General features: G+C 38.9%; 1 protein-coding gene across 1 annotated transcript; it reads left to right on the forward strand.

Moving 5' to 3' along the window:
- The first annotated feature begins 644 nt into the window (after positions 1 to 644).
- On the forward strand, positions 645 to 17,151 carry dcaf7 (DDB1 and CUL4 associated factor 7). The gene is made up of 7 exons (XM_003222380.4): positions 645 to 924; positions 6,773 to 6,931; positions 10,204 to 10,315; positions 11,008 to 11,126; positions 12,001 to 12,210; positions 13,044 to 13,161; positions 14,474 to 17,151. The coding sequence occupies exons 1-7, from the start codon at positions 787 to 789 to the stop codon at positions 14,644 to 14,646; spliced, it is 1,029 nt and encodes a 342-aa protein (XP_003222428.1). The 5' UTR covers positions 645 to 786; the 3' UTR covers positions 14,647 to 17,151.
- Positions 17,152 to 20,778: the final 3,627 nt, after the last annotated feature.

Here is a 20,778-nt window from a genome sequence, read left to right on the forward strand (position 1 = left end):
TCGTTTTGGTTTGATTCTCCATAATGCTAATGGGTTTGGTGCTCTTAGTTCTGCTCCTCAGCTGAGGCCTCTCTGGCTTGGTTGGACCTGCCGGTAGTTACACTACCGCCAGCACAGCCCTCAGTCATCATTGGAACAGTTAAGCCCCACCACCACGAAAATAATAATAATAATGTAATAAACAGGGTTGGAAGAGACCCCTTGGGCCGTCTAGTCCAACCCGGCAGCGGTGGCAAAAACACCTGATGGGCTGTATAAATATTTTCGGCGGGCCGCATGTGGCCTGCGGGCCGTAGTTTGAGGAATCCCCTGGATTAGATGACCCAGTGGTGGCCACCTCAGTTTCCACAGTTTCCTCAGTTTTCACCTGCGATCCACGCCAAATATCCTTTTGGGGTGGTTTGAACCAACCCTGAACCGCCCCCTTGGCTAAGGGCTTGCTTGCTCTATATTTCTCTCTATACATCTATTGGTTGTTCCTCGGCTTCCTAAACCTCATAGACTTTTTTTTTTGTCGGAGAGGCGGGCTTTAGTCAAGAGCGACAGGTGTCCCCGCCAATAGCGTCGACGCTGCCGGGAAACCAATGAGCAGCGGGAGCTTTGTGGAATGGCGACTCGGGCAGCCAATGAGAGGGCAGGGCCCGAGTCGCAGTGGGCGAACGGCGGCGGAGTGGGGTTGGCCGTCGCCGTTGTGTGCGAAGGAGAGGGAGAAGGGCCGCCGCTGCGGGAGGAAGAGGTGGAGGAGGCCTTGGCGAAGGGCCGGCGGAGGAGGCCTTCCCGCCCGCCATGTCGCTGCACGGGAAGCGCAAGGAGATCTACAAGTACGAGGCGCCATGGACCGTCTACGCCATGAACTGGAGCGTCAGGCCCGACAAGCGCTTTCGGCTGGCGCTCGGCAGCTTCGTGGAGGAATACAACAATAAAGTAGGCGGCGGGGAGCGGGAAGGAAGGCGGGAGGCCGCGGAGTGAGGCGCCACGCAACGCCGGGGCTCCCCCTCCTCCTCAGGCCTGGTTCCCCTTCTGCCTTCAACGGGAGGCGTCCCTCTGTCTCTCCTCAGGGAAAGTCAGCGCCTGGCTCCATTCCCACAGCCACATCTCCCTGCCGGGATTTGTAGTTCCATGTGGCTGTCGATCTCTGCCAGATACCTCCCCAAACCACACATCCCATCATCCCGCAGGCCCTAGTGACAGTTGGAGCGCATGCTTCCCAGCAGAAGGCTCATGAGGGCCCTCCCACACAGCCATATAACCCAGAATATCAAGGCAGATAGTCCACAATATATATTTTGAACTAAGGGCATTTCCACACAACCTTATATCTCATATTATCTGCTTTGGACTGGAATATATGGCAGTGTGGATTCAGATATCCCAGTTCAAAGCAGATATTGTGGGATTTTCTGCCTTGATATTCTGGGATATAGGGCTGTGTGGAAGGGCCCTGTGTTATCTGAATCCACACTGCCCTATATTCCAGTTTAAAGCAGAACATGTGGGATTTTATTAAACTGTGTGGAAGGGGCCCGAGACTCAAGGCCTCGCCACCTAATGAAATTTGTTAACAAGATTACATTATTATTGTTATTACTGCTATTTATATCCTGCTTGCCTCTCTTAGAGGAGACTCAAGGTAGCCAGCAACGCTAAAAGCAGTCCCATTTACTACTATTGTGTTGTCAAGATTCAAGGTAGCCACTAGCCAAGGCATGAGCAAACTTAGACTCGCCAGGTATTTTGGACTTTGGCTGTTAGGAGTTGTGGGAGTTGAAGTCCAAAACACCTGGAGAGCCGAAGTTTATCCATGTCTGTACTCGCCAGCAACACTAAAAGCAACCCCATTTACTACTATTGTGTTGTCGAAAGTTTTCATGGCCAGAATCGCTAGGGCCCCTTCCACACAGCCATATAACCCAGAATATTAAGGCAGAAAATCCCACATCTGCTTTGAACTGGGTTATCTGCCAGCTGGACTGCTGACCTGAAGGTTGCTAGTTTGAATCCTTGAGACGGGGTGAGCTCCTGTTTATCAACTCTAGCATGCGGGGACATGAGAGAAGCCGCTCAGCAAGATGGTAACACATCTTGGCATCCTCTGGGCAACAAAGGGACATTAGATAACCCAGTTCAAGGCAGATATTGTGGGATTTCCTGCCTTGATATTCTGGGTTATACGGCTGTGTGGAAGGGCCCCTAGATGTTCCTGTAACCAATCTTGCTGCCCTAGATGTTCTGTAATCAATTTTGAACCATTGGAGTTTCCAAACTTGGTACAAGGGTTGCCCAATGTAAAGCGCATTGTAGAAGTCCAATCTTGAGGTTACCAGTGCATGCACTACCATCTTCAGGTCCTCCAAATCTGGGAGGGGATGTAGCTGGTGGGTCACCTGAAGCTGATAGTAAGCATTCCTGACCAGCAAAGCCTGGCTGTTGCTGCCTGGCACTTAGTTGTCTGCTTTCTGGAATTCCCATGTTTCTGAGTGGTGTTCTTTATTTACTGTCTTGATTTTCTTGGTGGACTAATTCATCAGAGAACCTACAAGCCCACCAGGAAAATTCAACAAATGTGACATTCAGCAAAGAATAAGAAGGATCCTCCAACAACTGTAGGAGTCTACCGTATACCATGCAGCTGTTGACAAGTCTACATAGGGACCCACAATTGCAACATTGGTCAAACACGAATCAAAGAACATGAAAGGCAATACAGACTAATTCAACCAGAGAAGTCAGTTATAGAGGAGCACTTGATGACCCAACCTGGACACAGAATACTATTTGAGAACACAGAAATGCTGGGCTACTCGGCCAACTATCGTGTCAGAGACTACACAGAGAAGCCATTGAAATCCACAAGCATGTGGACAATTTTAACAGAAAGAAAAAAAAACCATGAAAATTAACCAAATTTGGTTACCAGTATTTAAAAATACACCAGAATCAATATAGCAAATAAAGAACACCACTCATTAACAGGGGAATTCCAGACAGCGAACAATCAAGTGCCAGTTAATACCTCCCAGAGGATGTCTCCAGGCAACAACAGCCAGGCTTTCCAGCTGCAAGGCTACTCAATGCTAATCAAGCTGGCAAATTGCAACATTCACACTTGCCTCAAACAGACAAGAATTCTTTCTCCCACCCTGGACATTCCACAAATATATTTACACCCCACTTGCATCATTCCCACAGATCTCTGAACAAACCTTTGAGGATGCTTGCCATAGATGCAGGAAAAATATCAAGAGAGAATGCTGCTGGAACATGGCCATACAGCCCAAAAAACTCACAACAACCTATTATTCTATTTATTTAAATTCCTCAAAGGTGACTCAAATTGGCCAACATTGCAAAAAGCAATATAATTTGCTGTTTATTTAGATTCTGCTTTCCTCCCTGAAAAAAGTCTCAAAGCAGTTAAAAACAATACAGTGTATAATTTGATATTATCGTTACATGTATTTATTTGACTTTGGTTTAAATAGTGAAATGGTTAAGCTATTCAGCCAGAAATGGAGAAGAAAAGCACAGGATTGTATATTTTGGCAAATGGTAGATTTGCGTGAAGCCCAAAGGAGTGGATTGACAACAAATTGGATAGGATAGGATAGAATAGGATTTACTTATATCCTGCATTCCTCTCTCAAAGGAGACTCAAAGCTGCCAACAACACTAAAAGCAATACGGTTTACAATATGCTATTATATAACCTCTCAGAATGGCTAAAAACAATATAATGTATCATTTAAGATTATTATTATGTTTATTTATATCCCACTTTATCTCTCCCAAAGGAGACTCAAAGCAGCTTAACATAAAAGCATCAGTGCACAATTTATAATATACAAATATACAAACATTAAAACAGAATTAAATATAAACAGTATTAAAATTAAGTTAAAAATCATTCAACATATTCAATGGATATTCAAGTTAAATGTATAATTTATTATTATTATTATTATTATTACTATATTTTATGCCCCGCTTTCCTCTCTCAAAGGAGATGCAAAGAGCAACTAACAATACTAAAAAAAATACAATTTACCATTTTATTTTGTAATTATATTTATTTATATCCGGCTTTCCTCTCTCAAAGGAAAATCAAAGTGGCCAACAATGCTAAAAGCAATACAATTCATTATTATTATACTTATATCCCACTTTCCTCTCTCAAAGGAGATTCAGGGCCCTTCCATACAGCCAAATAATCCAGTTCAAAGCAGATAACCTGGATTTTCTATGGCCTTAGTTTCCCTACTTTGGGTGCATCCACACTGTAGATCTGGTACTTTGCGGAGTAACTGGCATCACTTGGTGACATTTACTCCACAATTGTACCCTGTCCATAGTATCATAGAGACTACAAGGGCCATCTAATCAGACCCCTGCCAAACTCAATAGGCTCAAGTTTATTGGAAGTGCACCATTTCTTCATTTTGTGTTCTCTTCATGTTTCCCAGCTGCATTGTTTCCCCAGCCCCCACAACAGAGATAGATAAAAAGACACCCCTGTAGAATGCCTATTCATTGCACTATGTAGCAAAATTTGGAAAAAAAAATCTGTTCCTAACTTGGGAATGTTGCTTTTCTGTTTAATTGTGTGGTACTTACTTTGAAAGTAGTTATTATACCCCAGAAACTTTGTTTTTGTGGTTGCCACAAACAATGTTGAATTGGTTGAGACTCTTATGAGATATTGGAGAGTAACTGCCATATACTTCTTTTTTGTTGCTCCCCTCCAATATCTATCCTCTAGACTGTACCACTATCTTATGACCCTGTTCTCTGTGGTTTTTATTCTTATTTCTTTCTCACCCCGAGTTTTAACTTGTGTTCATGTGGCCCACCCTTGTTTTTTATTGTTTCTCTGATTTTGTGTTGTAATGTATATTATTATCTATTGTATTGTTTAATTGTGTTATGATGTGTTGTTTTTATATTTTGTTATATTGTATTGTTCTGGGCATGGCCCCATGTAAGCCGCCCCGAGTCCCCGTTGGGGAGATGGTGGCGGGGTATAAATAAAGTTTTATTATTATTTATTATTATAGTCATTGAAAAACTACAGCAAAATGTGCTGTAGGATGTCCTGCATAAACAATTTTTTTTGCAGTTTTACAAACTTTTTCTTATCTTTTTATGATAAAACCAATTAGAAAATGACACTTATAGCCCAGGAAAAAATCATGTTACATAGAGTTATGAGCTGCAGGAGCCGTCTGCTTGGAACAGCTATGCTCCTTTAGTAGTACTGATCCTTGCCTTCCCCTTTTCAGCCCCACACTACTGTCTGTTCCATCCCTGTTGATGAGTGCTTCTTATGACCTGTCATAGAGGACCTTTCTCCTCTTCCAAGCTTGGGCACAGCAAAAATAGATTGGAATGTTCTTGTGAGTTCACAGAGGACACTTGGCATGATTTTCAACCCCCGTTTCTGTCATTTCCCAACAAATGAAGGGGCCAATGCGACTCTGCATTGGGTTTTTTGCTTTCTACAGTCTCTTCCTTACTTGTCCAATGTAACAATAGTGCCTGCCTTGCCTCATTCCTTCTGTTTGTGGCGGCTGCTTCATCTGATTTCAGGAGCTTTGATTTCTCACCAATGTGCCAATCATTCTTAAGGCACATACCATCAATCTGCCAGCTGGGAATACACCACCATTTCTTTAAAATATTGTACTAACTTTAAGTAGGTGCTAAGATTTTCCCATATTACATTTTCACCAGCCATGCTTACTTGGAAACAAGCACTGTAGTTGTTCCAGTAAATGGAAGCAGAAGTAAAGCTGAACTTCTTTATCCCCACGTCAGTGCATCAAATTCCCTTCACTTATACTGATGTTGTAAAACAAAGATCTATTTTTCCTGCCTTGCACTAAGGCAACATGTTTTAATTTTTCATCGGTGCTTGTATTTCATTAACTCAGAATTTTGCAATTTAGAAACACACAAGCAAACAATATTGTTGGATCCTTTAATTATATAGTTTATTGCCAGGGATGGAGATCATGATTATGTGTTCTGTGGGAGCAAAAGGTTGCTAAACTGGTGCAGAGTGTGCAATACAAGAGGTATTGTTCATGACATTGTTTTCAGATATATATAAATATAGATGTATGGGTGCATAAATGTGTATATAAAGATAGGACTTAATGAGACAAATAGAAAATTTTGAAAAGGCAAAAAATTATAGGAAATAGCTCTGAAACACAAATGCAAGCAGTGTCAACTAACTACCTTGAACAGAACTCCTCATTCAGCAAGCACACTTTTTCTGTCTACACTATAAAGACATTGCACTGCAATTCTGCTCAGTTTCTCCTTATGTTCGGGAACAGGTACTGGGGAAGCCACGGGAAAAGGATAATATGTCAATAACAGTATCATCAGAAACTCTGAAAACAATCTGTTGTACTTTAAAATATACCCTATGGCCTAAAGCCTTTTTTATGGAAAGCTGATGGGAATGAGCTGCATACTTAGTTATTTTTCTGCTAAAATAAGGTCTTTGGTCATTGGGAAAGAATAATAATAGGTGTGTGTGTTTGTATAAACGTGCAAATACAAACTGATTTGTGTGTGTATGTGTATACATGTGCATAAATGCACATCAGTTTGCATTTCAGTAGTGGTAAGCTTGATATGATAAATTTTCTTTGGAACATCCAACATAACCAAGCAATGATACTAGTTTTTAATGTGTTTTCTGCAAATATCCTTCATAACATTGTCAAATTGCTGGCCTGCTTGACTCTTTAAACTTTTCTTCTAGGTCCAACTTGTTGGATTGGATGAAGAAAGCTCAGAGTTCATGTGCAGGAATACCTTTGATCATCCATATCCCACTACCAAGCTCATGTGGATCCCAGATACCAAAGGAGTTTACCCAGACCTTTTGGCAACCAGTGGTGACTACTTGCGCGTATGGAGAGTAAGTTGGCTGTTGAATGTGTTTTCTGGAGTGGCCCAAAACCACCAATGGAGCCTGGAAATATTGCAAATGGCAGACAAACATGATATTTGCCTGCCAATTGACAAATACAATAATTTTGATGTTACAGCTCCTGTTGAAGGACAACTTTGGACAAAGTAGTTGTTAAGTAGTTTTCCCAAAACATCTGTGTAGTTTACTAGAATTCATGGGAGAATTCATAAAACTATACCTCAAAATACAGCACATAGAAAGAGGAATATGTTGTTGAATCTCATGTTTTGAGGTCAAGGAAATGAGCAGATATGTTATTATGGCTGTTTAATGGATAGTACAGATTGATCATCCCTTATCTGGAATTTCAAATTCTCCAAATCCTAAATTGTTCACATGGGTGGCTGAGGTAGTGACATCTTTGCTTTCTGATGCTTCAGTGCACACAAACTTGGTTTTGTGCGCAAAGTAAATCCAAGTATTGTGTATAAAATTACTTTCAGGTTATGTATACAGCGTATATATGAAATATAATCGAATTTCAGATTTAGATTTGGGCCCCACCTCCAAGATATTTCATTACATATATACAGATATTACAAAATTTAAAATATGGAACACTTCTGGTTCCAAACTTTTTTGACAAGTAATATAATTAATTACTTATAATTAAGTATACCTATAATTACTTATATAATTACTTATAATTACTTATAATTAAGTATACCTATAATTAATTACTTGTATGGATCTTTTCCATACTATGATTCTCAAACATAGCTGAAATGTTATTTTCTAGTCACCTGAAAATAGAGTTAAAGTGATCGTTACACAAGGCATTTAATGTATCTTTGTTGTATTTACAGTCACCATTAAAATCCACGTTATCTACCATATAGTTATGCCCCATGTGCTTGTTATTATTAGGATTCTAGTTTGTTTCCCAAGTTACAGTGTTCTTAGACTTGCTTTTTACAATTCATTCAAGGTAACTGGCCCAATTTTGTTGATTCTCCTCCCCACTATAAGCACAAAGTTCTGCCTAGCAAATCTAAGGTAGTTATAGTAACTTCTGGATGGTTTTCCTGGGCAAGTTGATCTTTCATCTTTGGATCTGCTATTATTGTATTGTGGAAGTATGGTTCTACCTGAAGCTGTTGTATCTGTTGTTATTGCTTGTGAAACCTGTATGTCAGACGGAATCTGATATACATACCCTTTTCTTGGAAAATAGATAATTAGTTAGCCTGTGGATGATTGCTGGCATATGAATGTTGGACAATAAACTCTCTTCACAAAGCCGAGCAGAGTACTTGAGGTGGCATGAAGATATTTATCAGTCATAGTTTCAAATGCCAACATCTTAAGTTTAGCAGCTTTGCATTCATGAGATTATAGTTTTATTGGTCCATTTCTCAATTAGGAAATAAAATAAGTAGAAATGTGAAAAATGCTGTAGTAACATAAAAAATGTATGATCAAAATACAATACCATACAAGCACGCATGTTACATTTTTAGATATTGGTGTCCAGAAGCAGCAATTCCATTAATTTCTTCCTCTTATTAGCAGTGCTCTTCTCCCCTCTTCCATTGCATGTGAGTCACTATGTTAGTAATGTAAACCACAAAAACTGAAATTCTGTTTGCAAGCTAGTGTGCTTGATAGATGAAGTTTACTCCATTCTGAAAGGGGTTTTATTTCCCCTTTAGTTTCTTGCTTAGTTTCAGTCTTCTGGTAACATCCAGAATTGACCCCAGCAATGTGATGTGTGCCTTTAAAGGAATCTTTAACTCTGGATGGAGAGTCTGGTCTCTCAGATTTTGTTTAGCCCCAACTTCCATCAGTGCCAGCCAGCACTTCAAATTATCAGGAGTGAGTGTTGTAGTTCAGCGCTATCTGCAAGACCATGGGTTTTCCACCTCCGCTTTAATTGTTTCAAAATGTAGAACCTAGTTTACCACTGATAGGTAAGTTATTCAGAACACATCACAACACTTTAAAATGGCTGTTATATTAGTTTAATTAATTTTATCAATTTATTAATCTATTTGCTGTTACGCACATTTTACCACTGACCCATTGCGTCTTTGGACTGTAATAAAGTTTTTGATCTGATATGAATTACATTGTTCCAAACTACATAGGATTTGACATTATTTCACTGACTGTATGTTCTCCAACACATGGGTCCATTCCTTAACTATCCACAGACCTCTTCTCAGAATGTAGGAGTAGATACTGGTGGTTCTATGGCACTCAATGTTGGCATGTTTTTAAATTGAAATTTACTCAAAATTACATTTTACAGCTTTGCCACAATTTCAATACTTGATAACCTATTATGATACAGCATCTGTTCAAATTGTCATTTTTGGCAGCCATTTAGAAATTCGAGTTTTCCCACCACATCCTAAAACCATCTCTGTCATTCTTACCAACCTTGTGCTGGGAGTTTTTCATTGCAGCCAGAACACGGTACAATACAAAAATCGTACTAAGTCCACACTATAATATGTACTTTTTTTTTCAATTCACGTTCCTGGATGCCTGAAATCTTCCCACTGACCCTCAAAGGGTTTGTTGATCCCAATTAAAAACCCCTGCATTAGACCTTACCTTCAGATACCCAAGCTACTGAGATAGTTGATAGTTGGGCTTTCTGTGCTGTGGTTCTGAGAGTGGTTAATTTTTTTGTGAAGTGAAATTGATTGTACTTGTTTTTTCCTCAATTGGATAAAAAGGTATCGCTAGTTTGATCTGCTTTTCATTTTAACTTGATTTTAATCCTATTTTGTCTCTGCCTAATATGGGTGGACCTATAAAAAAACAGAGTAGATTCCACAAGTCTCAAGTTAGCCTACCTGTGATAAATGGCTAGTGGAACAGATCCAGTTGCCTGCTGCCTTAATTATAATCTGATAGTCATGGTAATACGTTTGTTAGTTAACATAGAATTTAACATTATATGTCCTGTTCTGTATGTCCTGTCTTGTGAAATATAAAATTTCAAATACGACAGTATATGATCTTCCATATGGAGTACCTAAGACCGCTCAATCTACTAAAAGTAGAATTACATCATTTCACATAGTACACAACCCCTCTACATTGTAATGAATTTATTGTCTGTTATCTTACCTTTTCTGATAGAGAAACATTACTTCAGAGTAGCATTGTCTTTCTCCTAAACTATGCATTTGGGATTCACATGACCAATATTTTCATCAGGCAAGTAGATTTGCTGATAAAATACATATTTGCCTCTCTTGCTACAGGTGGGTGAAACAGAGACCAGACTTGAGTGTTTGTTGAACAACAATAAAAATTCTGACTTCTGTGCTCCATTGACATCCTTTGATTGGAATGAGGTAGATCCCTATCTACTGGGTAAGAGTGAAGCACCAATTTTGCAGAATGCTGTTGGGAGACTGATTTAAATAGTTAACATTTGCCCGTCTGGATATAGTTAAAAGGTGATAAAATAGCTACTGTTTCAAGAAGGTCATTTGACTGTTATTTCTTCTCAATATAAGGAATTGCATCTAGACCTCGAAGAGATTGCTCAACGTCTTTGAATCTGGAGTGCTTTCCAAGCAATAAACAGCCCCTTGATGCTGAAAGACAGTTCTTGACTTCATTTACTTTTTAAATAAATATTAAGTTGACTTAATATTCAGTTGAACAGGGACTCTAATTACTATTGCATAGACACTCAAAGCGGGAAAACTGGCATACTCATGTTGCACGCAGGTTAAAAGGCTTGGCTGTGTTAGGCACTTTTGTTGAATTATATTGTCCAAAAAGGACAATATAATGGCTGCTACTTGCTTCCTGTACTTCTCAAATACGTACATAAACTGATAATAAATGAAGCAAATGAGAAAATGTAAGCAATTCATATGAACCTCTCCAAACTTTGTTTTCCCTCTTTTCAATTCAGCATCTTTTGTGACTGACATACTACTTATTTGACCAATGAGATGTTTTCAGCAGCAAAAATGTTTTGCTGTGGTCATATATATCGTGAAGCCAAAAAGAATTCTTAATATCAATGGGGTTTGCTGTTGTTCTTGCCTTAGGTACCTCTAGTATCGACACAACATGCACCATCTGGGGTTTGGAGACTGGTCAGGTCTTGGGAAGAGTGAATTTGGTATCAGGCCATGTCAAGACTCAGCTGATTGCTCATGATAAAGAGGTGACAGTGCATTTTTTTTCTTTTGCTTTCTTTACTCGGAGATATAACACTTATGGATCTTGTGGAATGTCTTCTAGTCTATAAAATGGGTGTATTGACCTGACAAGGACAGTTTTGAGGACACTGTTAGTGCTCCAGAAATAAGTTTATTTTTCTTTCTCGTACTGATTCATGGGTTATAGAGAGTGAATACAAAAAAGCAACACAAAATAGACCTATGAGAGAGGCCCATGTCAACTGCCATAATTTGTAGCTAATATCTTCTTTATCTAAAGCAGAGGTGTCAAACTCATTTTCATTGAGAGCCACAGCCTTCTGATTGCCTTCAAAGGGCCACTGAATCCAAGGACGGAGAAACCGTGGATACAGTGGGCCAACTACATTTTTATACAGCAGTTGGTGCTCTTTAGTTTTTACCCAGTTTGGGTCCCCAGATGTTATTGAATGACACCTCCCATCACTTGATTATCAACCATACGGACTGGGGATAATGGAAATTGCAACCCAACAGCACTTTTGGCTCTGAGGGTGGGGAAAGGTTAAAGGACATTTTAAAATTAGACATTATATCCGCAAGCCCTGTATCGAAATTAAAACCCCACTATCCTGATAAACACAACAAACTGCAGCTTTCCAGATGTTACTGTATCACATTTCCCATCAGCTTGAGTCATGATGTTTAATGATGAGGAATACAGGAGTAGACCAGATCTGGCCCCTTGAGTCTTGTGTTTAACACTTGTGATCTAAAACAAGTGTGTTGTTATACATACCTCTGCTATATTTTTGTGTTTGCACAAAAACTAGTGTGAAGCAAAAACCTAGTATGGAAGGTAACATCATTGTGCTGTCTTTTTCCCCCCTGCCTGAGTAGGTATATGATATTGCATTCAGCCGTGCAGGAGGTGGGAGAGACATGTTTGCATCTGTTGGTGCTGATGGTTCAGTAAGAATGTTTGACCTGCGTCACTTGGAGCACAGCACTATTATCTACGAAGATCCCCAGCACCATCCTTTGCTCCGCCTTTGCTGGAATAAGCAGGATCCCAATTATCTTGCAACAATGGCAATGGATGGCATGGAGGTGAGACTGTGCTCTGTGGGGATGTCCAGTCTCCTTTGTGCCTAGACATTACTGACACTTCATACTAATAGATAGCAGTAGACAGTTGTTTGCTATATACAGGGATTTCATTTTTTCTTCCCAGATTCTTTATAGCCATCTTGTCTGCACACCGTAGCATATAATCAGATGTGTGTGCTTATATTTTGAGTAGTGCCCAATAGGTACCAAGATGGCCCACAACTTCATTAGGCCCAGACTGAATAGTCAGTGGTTAGGGATTATGTTTTTTGTAATCCAAAACAGCTGAAGAGCAAAGAAATAATTCCTTTGCTTTATATTAAGTGAAGAATAGCAGCTGTACTGGAATGCTGGCAGTAGTATGAGTATGCTGAAGTGGGAAGAAATCATTACTGTTATGACATCTTTCCCTTGATCATTTTACTGTCATTTTGACTGTGAATGTTTGCCTGATATGACCTGATTGTATTACAGTCTTCTAATAAAATAAAGATACTGATTATTTATTTATTTATTTATTTAATTTATATACTTCTCTTCTCCCCAGGGGGGACCCTATGTCAAATAGAATTTTGTGTCAATTTTTCCACTTTTAAATCAAGAAAGTGTACCAATGCATAGCCTGCAATTGTTAACTAAAGTAAAACAGAGGTTCAAGATTGTAGTCAGGAAATACTGTCATTTTCATCTTGCCTGTTAAAGGCGATTTGTATATGAAAAGGATGTAGTCCCTTGAAAAATACAGGATTCATTAAGAATACTTTCATTTTAGAGGGAATTAAACTGCGTTTTTTGCAGTATTTTTCTTTATGTTCTATGTTTCTTCTTCCAAGGTTGTGATTCTGGATGTCAGAGTTCCTTGTACACCTGTTGCTAGACTGAACAACCATAGAGCATGTGTGAATGGTATTGCTTGGGCACCACACTCTTCTTGTCATATCTGCACAGCAGGTAAATATGGATTTATTCTTGTTGCCTCCAAACCTGAAGTTTTTCAAAACTGTTGTTACCTAAATAAGAGCACGTTCTGAGTTACCCAGATTATTAAACAGAATTAGATTTCACTACCCAATCCTGTGCATATTATTTCAGATATTCCATAAAAGTCATTTATAGTTATGTGAGTTATGTTGAAATTGCAATCCAGGTTATGCATCTTACATAGCCATAGTTTTCTTGGTTTGTATGTTATAGTTGCTTTATCTTTTATTTTTCTCCTATCAAGATTATGCTTTTGACTTTCATTTACCTTGCCCATAGTATAGAAATAAATTTGTCCCCCAAGGTAAGTCAATTATAATTAACATTTTTAAGTAATAGGGAAAACTAGACTAAAACATATTTTATGAAAGTGTAGTGTTATATAGAAATTGGCTAAATTAATTTCATTTTAACTAATCCTAACATTCCTAAACTGTAAGGGGTACAGCCGTACATTTTGGGTTTCAAAGTAATTGGATGTATGACTAGTCTACTCCTAAATATAATAAGTTAATAGATGTGTAATAATAATTTACACATCAGCAGATACAATAACACAAATTTAATATCAAAAATTTCCCTATAAGGACAATTGCTAGAATTTTAAATTTACATTATGTAACAGAATTTGAATTTTTTATGTTCCTGGTTCTAAAGTATTATTTCCTGTTTAATTATGTGATACTTACTTTGAAAATAGTTATACTCCAGAAACTCTATTTTTGTAGCTGCCACATACTATGTTGAATTGGTTGAGCCTTTATGAGATATTAATTGAAAAACTACAGAAAAACCTGACTTTGTGTAGTACGTGTCTGTCTAGCACATTTCCTCGGTTTTGAATGTTTTGTAAGCTCATGTATGTTATCTACTTAACAGCTGCGGGTCCATGGACCGTAATAAAGTGTGTATGTGTGTATATATGTGTGTGTGTGTGTGTGTGTGTGTGTGTTGCAGGATGTCCAGCAAAAGCAACGTTTTTGCAGTTTAATAAACCTTTTTCATGTTTTTATGATAGAACAGATTAAGATACGACACTTATAATCCAGGAACAAAAATCGTGTTACATAGCGATATGGTTCTTTAGCAATCTAATCTTGCTGTTCCTTGTGATTCCACCCTCATCCCCCCCCCCCCTAAAAAAAACCACTCACAAAACTGGTATCTTAGCTGAGAAATAATTTTTTGATCTTTGTGTACATTCCTATGTATTGCACTTTAACTGCAGGGACGGTGTAAAAAATATTTTCGTATCTCTAACTCTGCATTTTAATTTGGGCAGCGGATGACCATCAAGCACTTATTTGGGATATCCAGCAAATGCCTCGTGCCATTGAGGATCCAATTTTGGCTTACACAGCAGAAGGAGAAATCAACAATGTACAGTGGGCATCCACTCAGCCGGACTGGATAGCTATCTGTTACAACAACTGTCTGGAAATCTTGAGAGTTTAAAAACATGTGAGCTGTGTGAAAAAAATGGAGCAAGATTATAGTCTTTCCTCTCTTCTAAAGTTCAGAACAAAACTGTTGAGACAGTGTCACTACTTCTTTTCAACTTGTTCTAGGAAGACTCACAACTGGAGTTGATGGGTATATTTTACTAAGTTCTCCCTTTTTCTCTCCCCTACCGCCCCCTTGCCCCAATGATTTAAAAATTGCAGGGATATGCTGAGCCTTTTTGATCTTTGGGGATTTTATTATTGCTTTCCATTAAAGTTGTGTATATATGACAGCCTTTTGTGTTGAGCATTTGTATTAAATAAGCAATGGCTCTTAGTCACAATTAATATCCTAGCAGAAATTATTTATTACTGCCCTAAATGCCTCATGATACTGTTCAAAGTTCTAATGATGGGATACAAAGCTAGCTTTCCATAACTACTTTTGTTCTTAGTTTCTTTCCATCTGTTATATCTGCTGACACTAGTGGTGATTCTTAATAAGGACACTCTATAATTAACGGTCTGTTACTATTAGCGCCGTTCTCCGGCTCTAAGTGCAGTTGTTGTGGATGTTGCAGATATCACTGAATACATATGTCTGTTGCATATCCTAAGGTGAAACTTTAAATTGCATGGAATATGACTATAGTTTTGTTCCTGCTCATCAGAAATAATAGTGCTGAGGCACAAGTGAATGCCTGACATGTAGCTGGAGAAGTCTTATCTCCAGTGTTAGACTGTGTGTGCATTTCAATCCACCATCCATTTATGCCCCTCACTGAAATGTAGGAAATCCTACAGGTAATCTTATTTAATCTGAGAGGCAGCAACCATTTTTGTAAGACAATTGTTGCCTTCAGCCATTTAAGACCAGTTTTATTACATTTACTTCCACAGTGGTGTATCTAGCATTATGCAAAATGGCTTCCCTAAGGTGGCATAGAAAATGTGCTTAGTATAACTGTTAGTTATGCTGATACACTAAATATGGGGTTGAACTCTTATCCTTAGAACAGTAATATGACTAGATTTATGTGATTTACTACCACATATGCAACTTTCTGTTGCGCAGATACAGAGCACAACCCCCTAATCTATGGATTCAGTAACCACAGTTTTACTTTACACCAAAAAAAAGAGAGAGAGATTGAGATTCCAATTCATCCTAGCATCATTTTTGGGCCTCTCTAGATCTGCAAGTGCGATTATATAGTATACTTCCAGCCCGAGTATAATCAAAATATGGGATTCATTATAATTCCCCGTTTCAGGTATTCTGGGGGGGGTGAGGTGGGGGATGGAGCCTGTCTTCTGTGGGTACAGATATACTGTTTTTCTTCCTGTCCATGTTATGTATGCTGAAGCTTCAGTAATGTCATCTGTTTGTGTACATTTTTCTATAACACATTAAACTGAATGTATTTATTATTTTTTCCACTGCCTTCTCAAAACGACGGCTTTCCCATAGTTCAAAGAAGATAGCAGAAATGGTTCCTATCAGACACTTTTTGGATTATAACATGAGGCACTAGAGAAGGGAATATGGTGAATAGACCCTTTCAGATGTAGCCACCAGTGATGTACATAATGAAATGAGAGGACATATGACAAACCTATTATTTGTTTTGTTGTACTTGAGTACAGTGGTGGGAAAATGTGGTGGCTGACGTATAAATGTCTTTGTTTAAGATATACCAGTTCTTGCCCTGAAACAAACCTGTAACGTGAGAGTGAACTACTGGCTTTCTCATCTTATTTCTCTTCTCCCCACCCATCTACTAAACATCTTTAGTTAAGGCACCGAAGTACAAGTACATTGTGTTTGGTCCAAAGCTTGTGGACCATGGAAATGAATACAGCTAAGGACACACTCAAGAACAGAGCATACTTGTAAAGCAGTGTGGGGAGATGTTGAGTTATTGCTCGAGTTCTTAATATTAATATGTGGTCTCTTTCACAAGATCAAGAATGTACAGGATATGAATATGATCTGATTTTTTTACTAACCACTACTAAACTGTATGTTAGCTTATGTTGTGTACTCCCAGTGTGATTTCCTAAAGGTGTGAACTTTGTAGCATGACTGTATAAAGTCCCCAACTCTTTGTTCTTTCAAATAAGCAATAGCACTGACTTGACTTATATCCTTTTCTTCTTTTGGTTTAGGCATTTAATATATTTTCTTATCTAATATTGTTGTGCAAAGCTGTTACTGAACTAATTTTAATCATTCTTTAACGTGGCAGACAATGGTTAACTTGTTGTAATAACCTTATTTGATTTTTATGGAGAAATTATAATGAAATGGACTTTATCTTGCTTTTGATCTCCTGAATTCTGGAATTGTATTGAAATGCTGTAAAAATTTAAAACAGTTTTTTAAAAGGTTTGAAGTAGAATGCTGGAATTTTTAAAATATTCATCTTGCTTCCTCTGTATATTTTTATTTGTTCCGTTTCTTCTTCCCTGTGTATTTTGTCTTTCTTACGTTTTAATAAACTGGGATCTTTCTAAATTACTCATAGTGGTAAAAGACAGGAAAGATGTTAAGTGTACCAACCAGCCTAACCTTGCTGAAGGTTTGTCTGAATTTTAAAAAGGAATTTTAGTGTTCATAACTTCCCCTAACTTCCTGAAATCTCAGATTAACATGCTACATCAAGAAAAGTCAAGAGCACCTCCTAAAATAACTGAGTAGACAAGTATAAATAAAACTATAATGAAACTTCTACGGTATTTCATCACATAAAAGATCCCTTCCAAACAGCTGTATAAAATCCACATTGAACTGGATTATATGGCAGTGTGGACTCTGATAACCCAGTTCAAAGTGGATAATGTGGATTATCTTCCTTGATATTCTGGATTATATGGCTGTGAGTAAGGGCCCATAGTTGCACTTTTGTCTGCCTTTTTTTTAAAAAAGGGTGTGTGTGACTATTATGTGGTGAAAAAATGCAGCAGAGGGGCTTCAGGCTATATGCATGAAGGCGAATAGAATTTCTGAAACTTATGCTAGAAATAGGGTTCCAAATCTTTCAGTACAGGTTGAATACCCTTTATCCGGAAGCACAAAATCCAAAATTGTCCACATGGGTGGATTAGACAGTGGCACCAATGATTTAATATACACCATCTTTATTTCATACACAAAATCATTAAATACTGTTTATATATAGTCACTTCCAGGCTATGTATACGAAATACAAATGAATGTCATGTTTAGACTTCTGATCCATCTTCATTATATTCATGGAAGTATTCAGAAATCCAAATAGACCTAAAATCCATTTCTGGTCCCAAGCAGTTCAGAAACGGGATACTCAAACTGTATTTCTGAATGGATGATGCTGTATCATGTTAGCTTTGGGCCCTTCCTCACAGCCATATAACCCAGAATATCAAGGCAGATAATCCACAATATCTGCTTTGAACTGGATTATTTGAGTCCATACTGCCATATAATCCAGTTTAATATGGATGTTATACAGCTGTTGGAAGGGGCCAACCTAGCACTTTGAAAACATGCAAATATGATATCAGTAGGTATCGCTCTGGTGGGAAGGTAATTGTACTGCATGTGGACAACGCCGGCTCTTTGGCTTAGAAATGGAGATGACCACCAACCCCCAGAATTAGATACTACTAAACTTAATGCCAGGGAGAAAGCTTTACCTTTACTATCCGAGTCCACGCTGCTATATATTTGAATTCAAAGCAGTGGAATTGTATTCAGTTGTTGGAAGGGGCCACAGATGCATAATCATGGCCAATCATAGGAAACTCAGTTTTTTGCCTGATTTGGTACTTTGAGATCTCACTTTGAGATCTTGGGCCCTTCCACATAGCCATATAACCCAGAATATCAGGGCAGGAAATCCCACAATTATCTGCTTTGAACTGGACTATCTGGCAATGTGGACTCAGATAACGCAGTTCAAAGCAAGTATTGTGGGATTTTCTGCCTTGATATTCTGGGTTATAGGGCTGTATGGAAGAGCCCTGGGTATAAGACCACTTCTACACAGCTGAATAAAATCCTACATTATCTGATTTGAACTGGGTTATATGGCAGTGTGGACTCAGACAGGGCCATAGCCAGAAAAATGGGGGGAGGGGGGTGCTGAAACCTTTTTTTAGTGAATCATGAAGAGTAGTTCCATAGCGCCAAATAATTTAGAAACCAGGCTCCGTCGATAATCTTTAGTGGACACTCATGGGAATTTGGTTAATCAGTTAAAATTCATGAGTAAACCAAGTTTTTTTAACCTGAAATTTGGGGGGGGGGGGGTTGAACCCCTAAGAAACAGGGGAATTCCAGACAGCAGACAACTAAGGGCCCTTCCATAGTCATATAACCCAGAATATGAAGTCAGGAAATTCCACAATATGGGTTATCTGTCATATATAAAAACATGCATATAGTCTGAGATTTCCTGCCTTGATATTCTGGGTTATATGGCTGTGTGTCAGTCAGGAACAGCCAGGCTTTGAAGGTTAGGAATGCTTACTATCAGCTTCAGGTGATCCACCAGCTGCACCCCTTCCTAGATTTGGAGGACCTGAAGATGGTAGCACACGAACTGGTAACCTCAAGATTGGACTTCTGCAATGCGCTTTACATTGGGCAACCCTTGTACCAAGTTCGGAAACTCAAATGGTTCAAAATTGGTTACAGGAACATCTAGGGGCCCTCCCCCACAGCTATATAACCCAGAATATCAAGGGAGAAAATCCCACAATATCTGCCTTGAACTGGGTTATTTGAGTCCACACTGCTATATATTCCACTTCAAAGCAGATGTGGGATTTTATTTTCAGATGTGTAGAAAGGGCCCCAGACGTGTATTCTTGGCCTATCGTAGAAAACTCTCCGCTCTTTGGGTTGTTGTATTTTTTCTGGGCTGTATGGCCATGTTCCAAAAGTATTCTCTCCAGATGTTTCACCCACATCTATGGCAGGCATCCTCAGAGGTTGTGAGTTATATGGAGAAGCTACGCAAGGAAGGTTTATCTGTGGAAGGTCCAGAGTGGGGGAAAGAACTCTTGTCTGATGGAGGCCAGTGTAAATGTTGTAATTAATCACCTTAGTTAGCATTAAATGGCCTTCCAAGTTTCTGTTGAAATTGTCCACATGTTTGTGAATTTCAATGGATACTCCACCATGGACATCAGAAGAGCTGTAAGGCCAAAAACAAGCCATGAGAATAAAGACAAAGATCCACCGCGAGGAGAAGTGTTCTTACCAAACATCAAGGGAACCATTGACCGCATAGGCAAACTGATGAAGAAACACAACGTACAAACTGTCTACAGACCTACTAAGAAAATCCAAGAAATGCTGCGTTTAAGAAGAAAAGGGATCCTCTAACCTCTACCATATACCATGTAGCTGTGGACAAGGCTATATATGGACCACCAAACGCAGCACCCAAACACGAGTCAAGGAACATGAAAGGCACTGCAGACTAACTCAACCAGAGAAGTCAGCCATAGCAGAGCATTTGATGAACCAGCCTGGACACAGAATATTATTTGAGAACACAAATGCTCGACCACTCCAACTATCATGTCAGACTACACAGAGAAGGCACTGAAATCCCACAAACGTGGACAATTTCAACAGAAAGGCGGAAACCATGAAAATGAATAAAATCTGGCTACCAGTATTAAAAAAAACTCCAAAATCATAACAGTAAATATGGAGCAACACTGAAAACAAGAATTCCAGACATGAATCAATCAGGGGCAGCTAACAACTCTGAACAAAGGATTTCCCCAAGCCAGGATATGAAACTTAATGCGAATTAAGTTGATTAATTACAACATTCACACTGGCCTTCAACAGACGAGTTCTTTCCCCCACCCTGGACCGTCCACAGATATATAAACCTTTCTTGCTTAGTTTCTCCATATACAGTGTTCCCTCACTTATTGCTGGGGTTAGGTTCCAGGACCACCCGCAATAAGTGAAAATCCGCAAAGTAGGGACGCTAAATTTATTTTAATATGTATATATTATTTTAGTAGTTATACACCATTTTAAGTCTTTATCAACCAATCGTGTGTTGATAAATCGTCTCCTTCTCCTCCCGTTGCCACTTGGGCTCCTTTTCTCTCCCTCTGGCTTCTCATTCCTCCC

This window comes from Anolis carolinensis, chromosome 6, assembly GCF_035594765.1.
Source record: "Anolis carolinensis isolate JA03-04 chromosome 6, rAnoCar3.1.pri, whole genome shotgun sequence".
NCBI lineage: Eukaryota > Metazoa > Chordata > Lepidosauria > Squamata > Dactyloidae > Anolis > Anolis carolinensis.

What these genes read in the sequence shown, in the direction of transcription:
- dcaf7 (XM_003222380.4), top strand. Translation starts at nt 787, where the DNA reads ATGTCGCTGCACGGGAAGCGCAAGGAGATCTACAAGTACGAGGCGCCA. An exon ending in TGATTGCTCATGATAAAGAG is followed by an intron (nt 11,127 to 12,000) that starts GTGACAGTGCAT and finishes CTGCCTGAGTAG; the next exon opens with GTATATGATATTGCATTCAG. An exon ending in TGGCAATGGATGGCATGGAG is followed by an intron (nt 12,211 to 13,043) that starts GTGAGACTGTGC and finishes TCTTCTTCCAAG; the next exon opens with GTTGTGATTCTGGATGTCAG.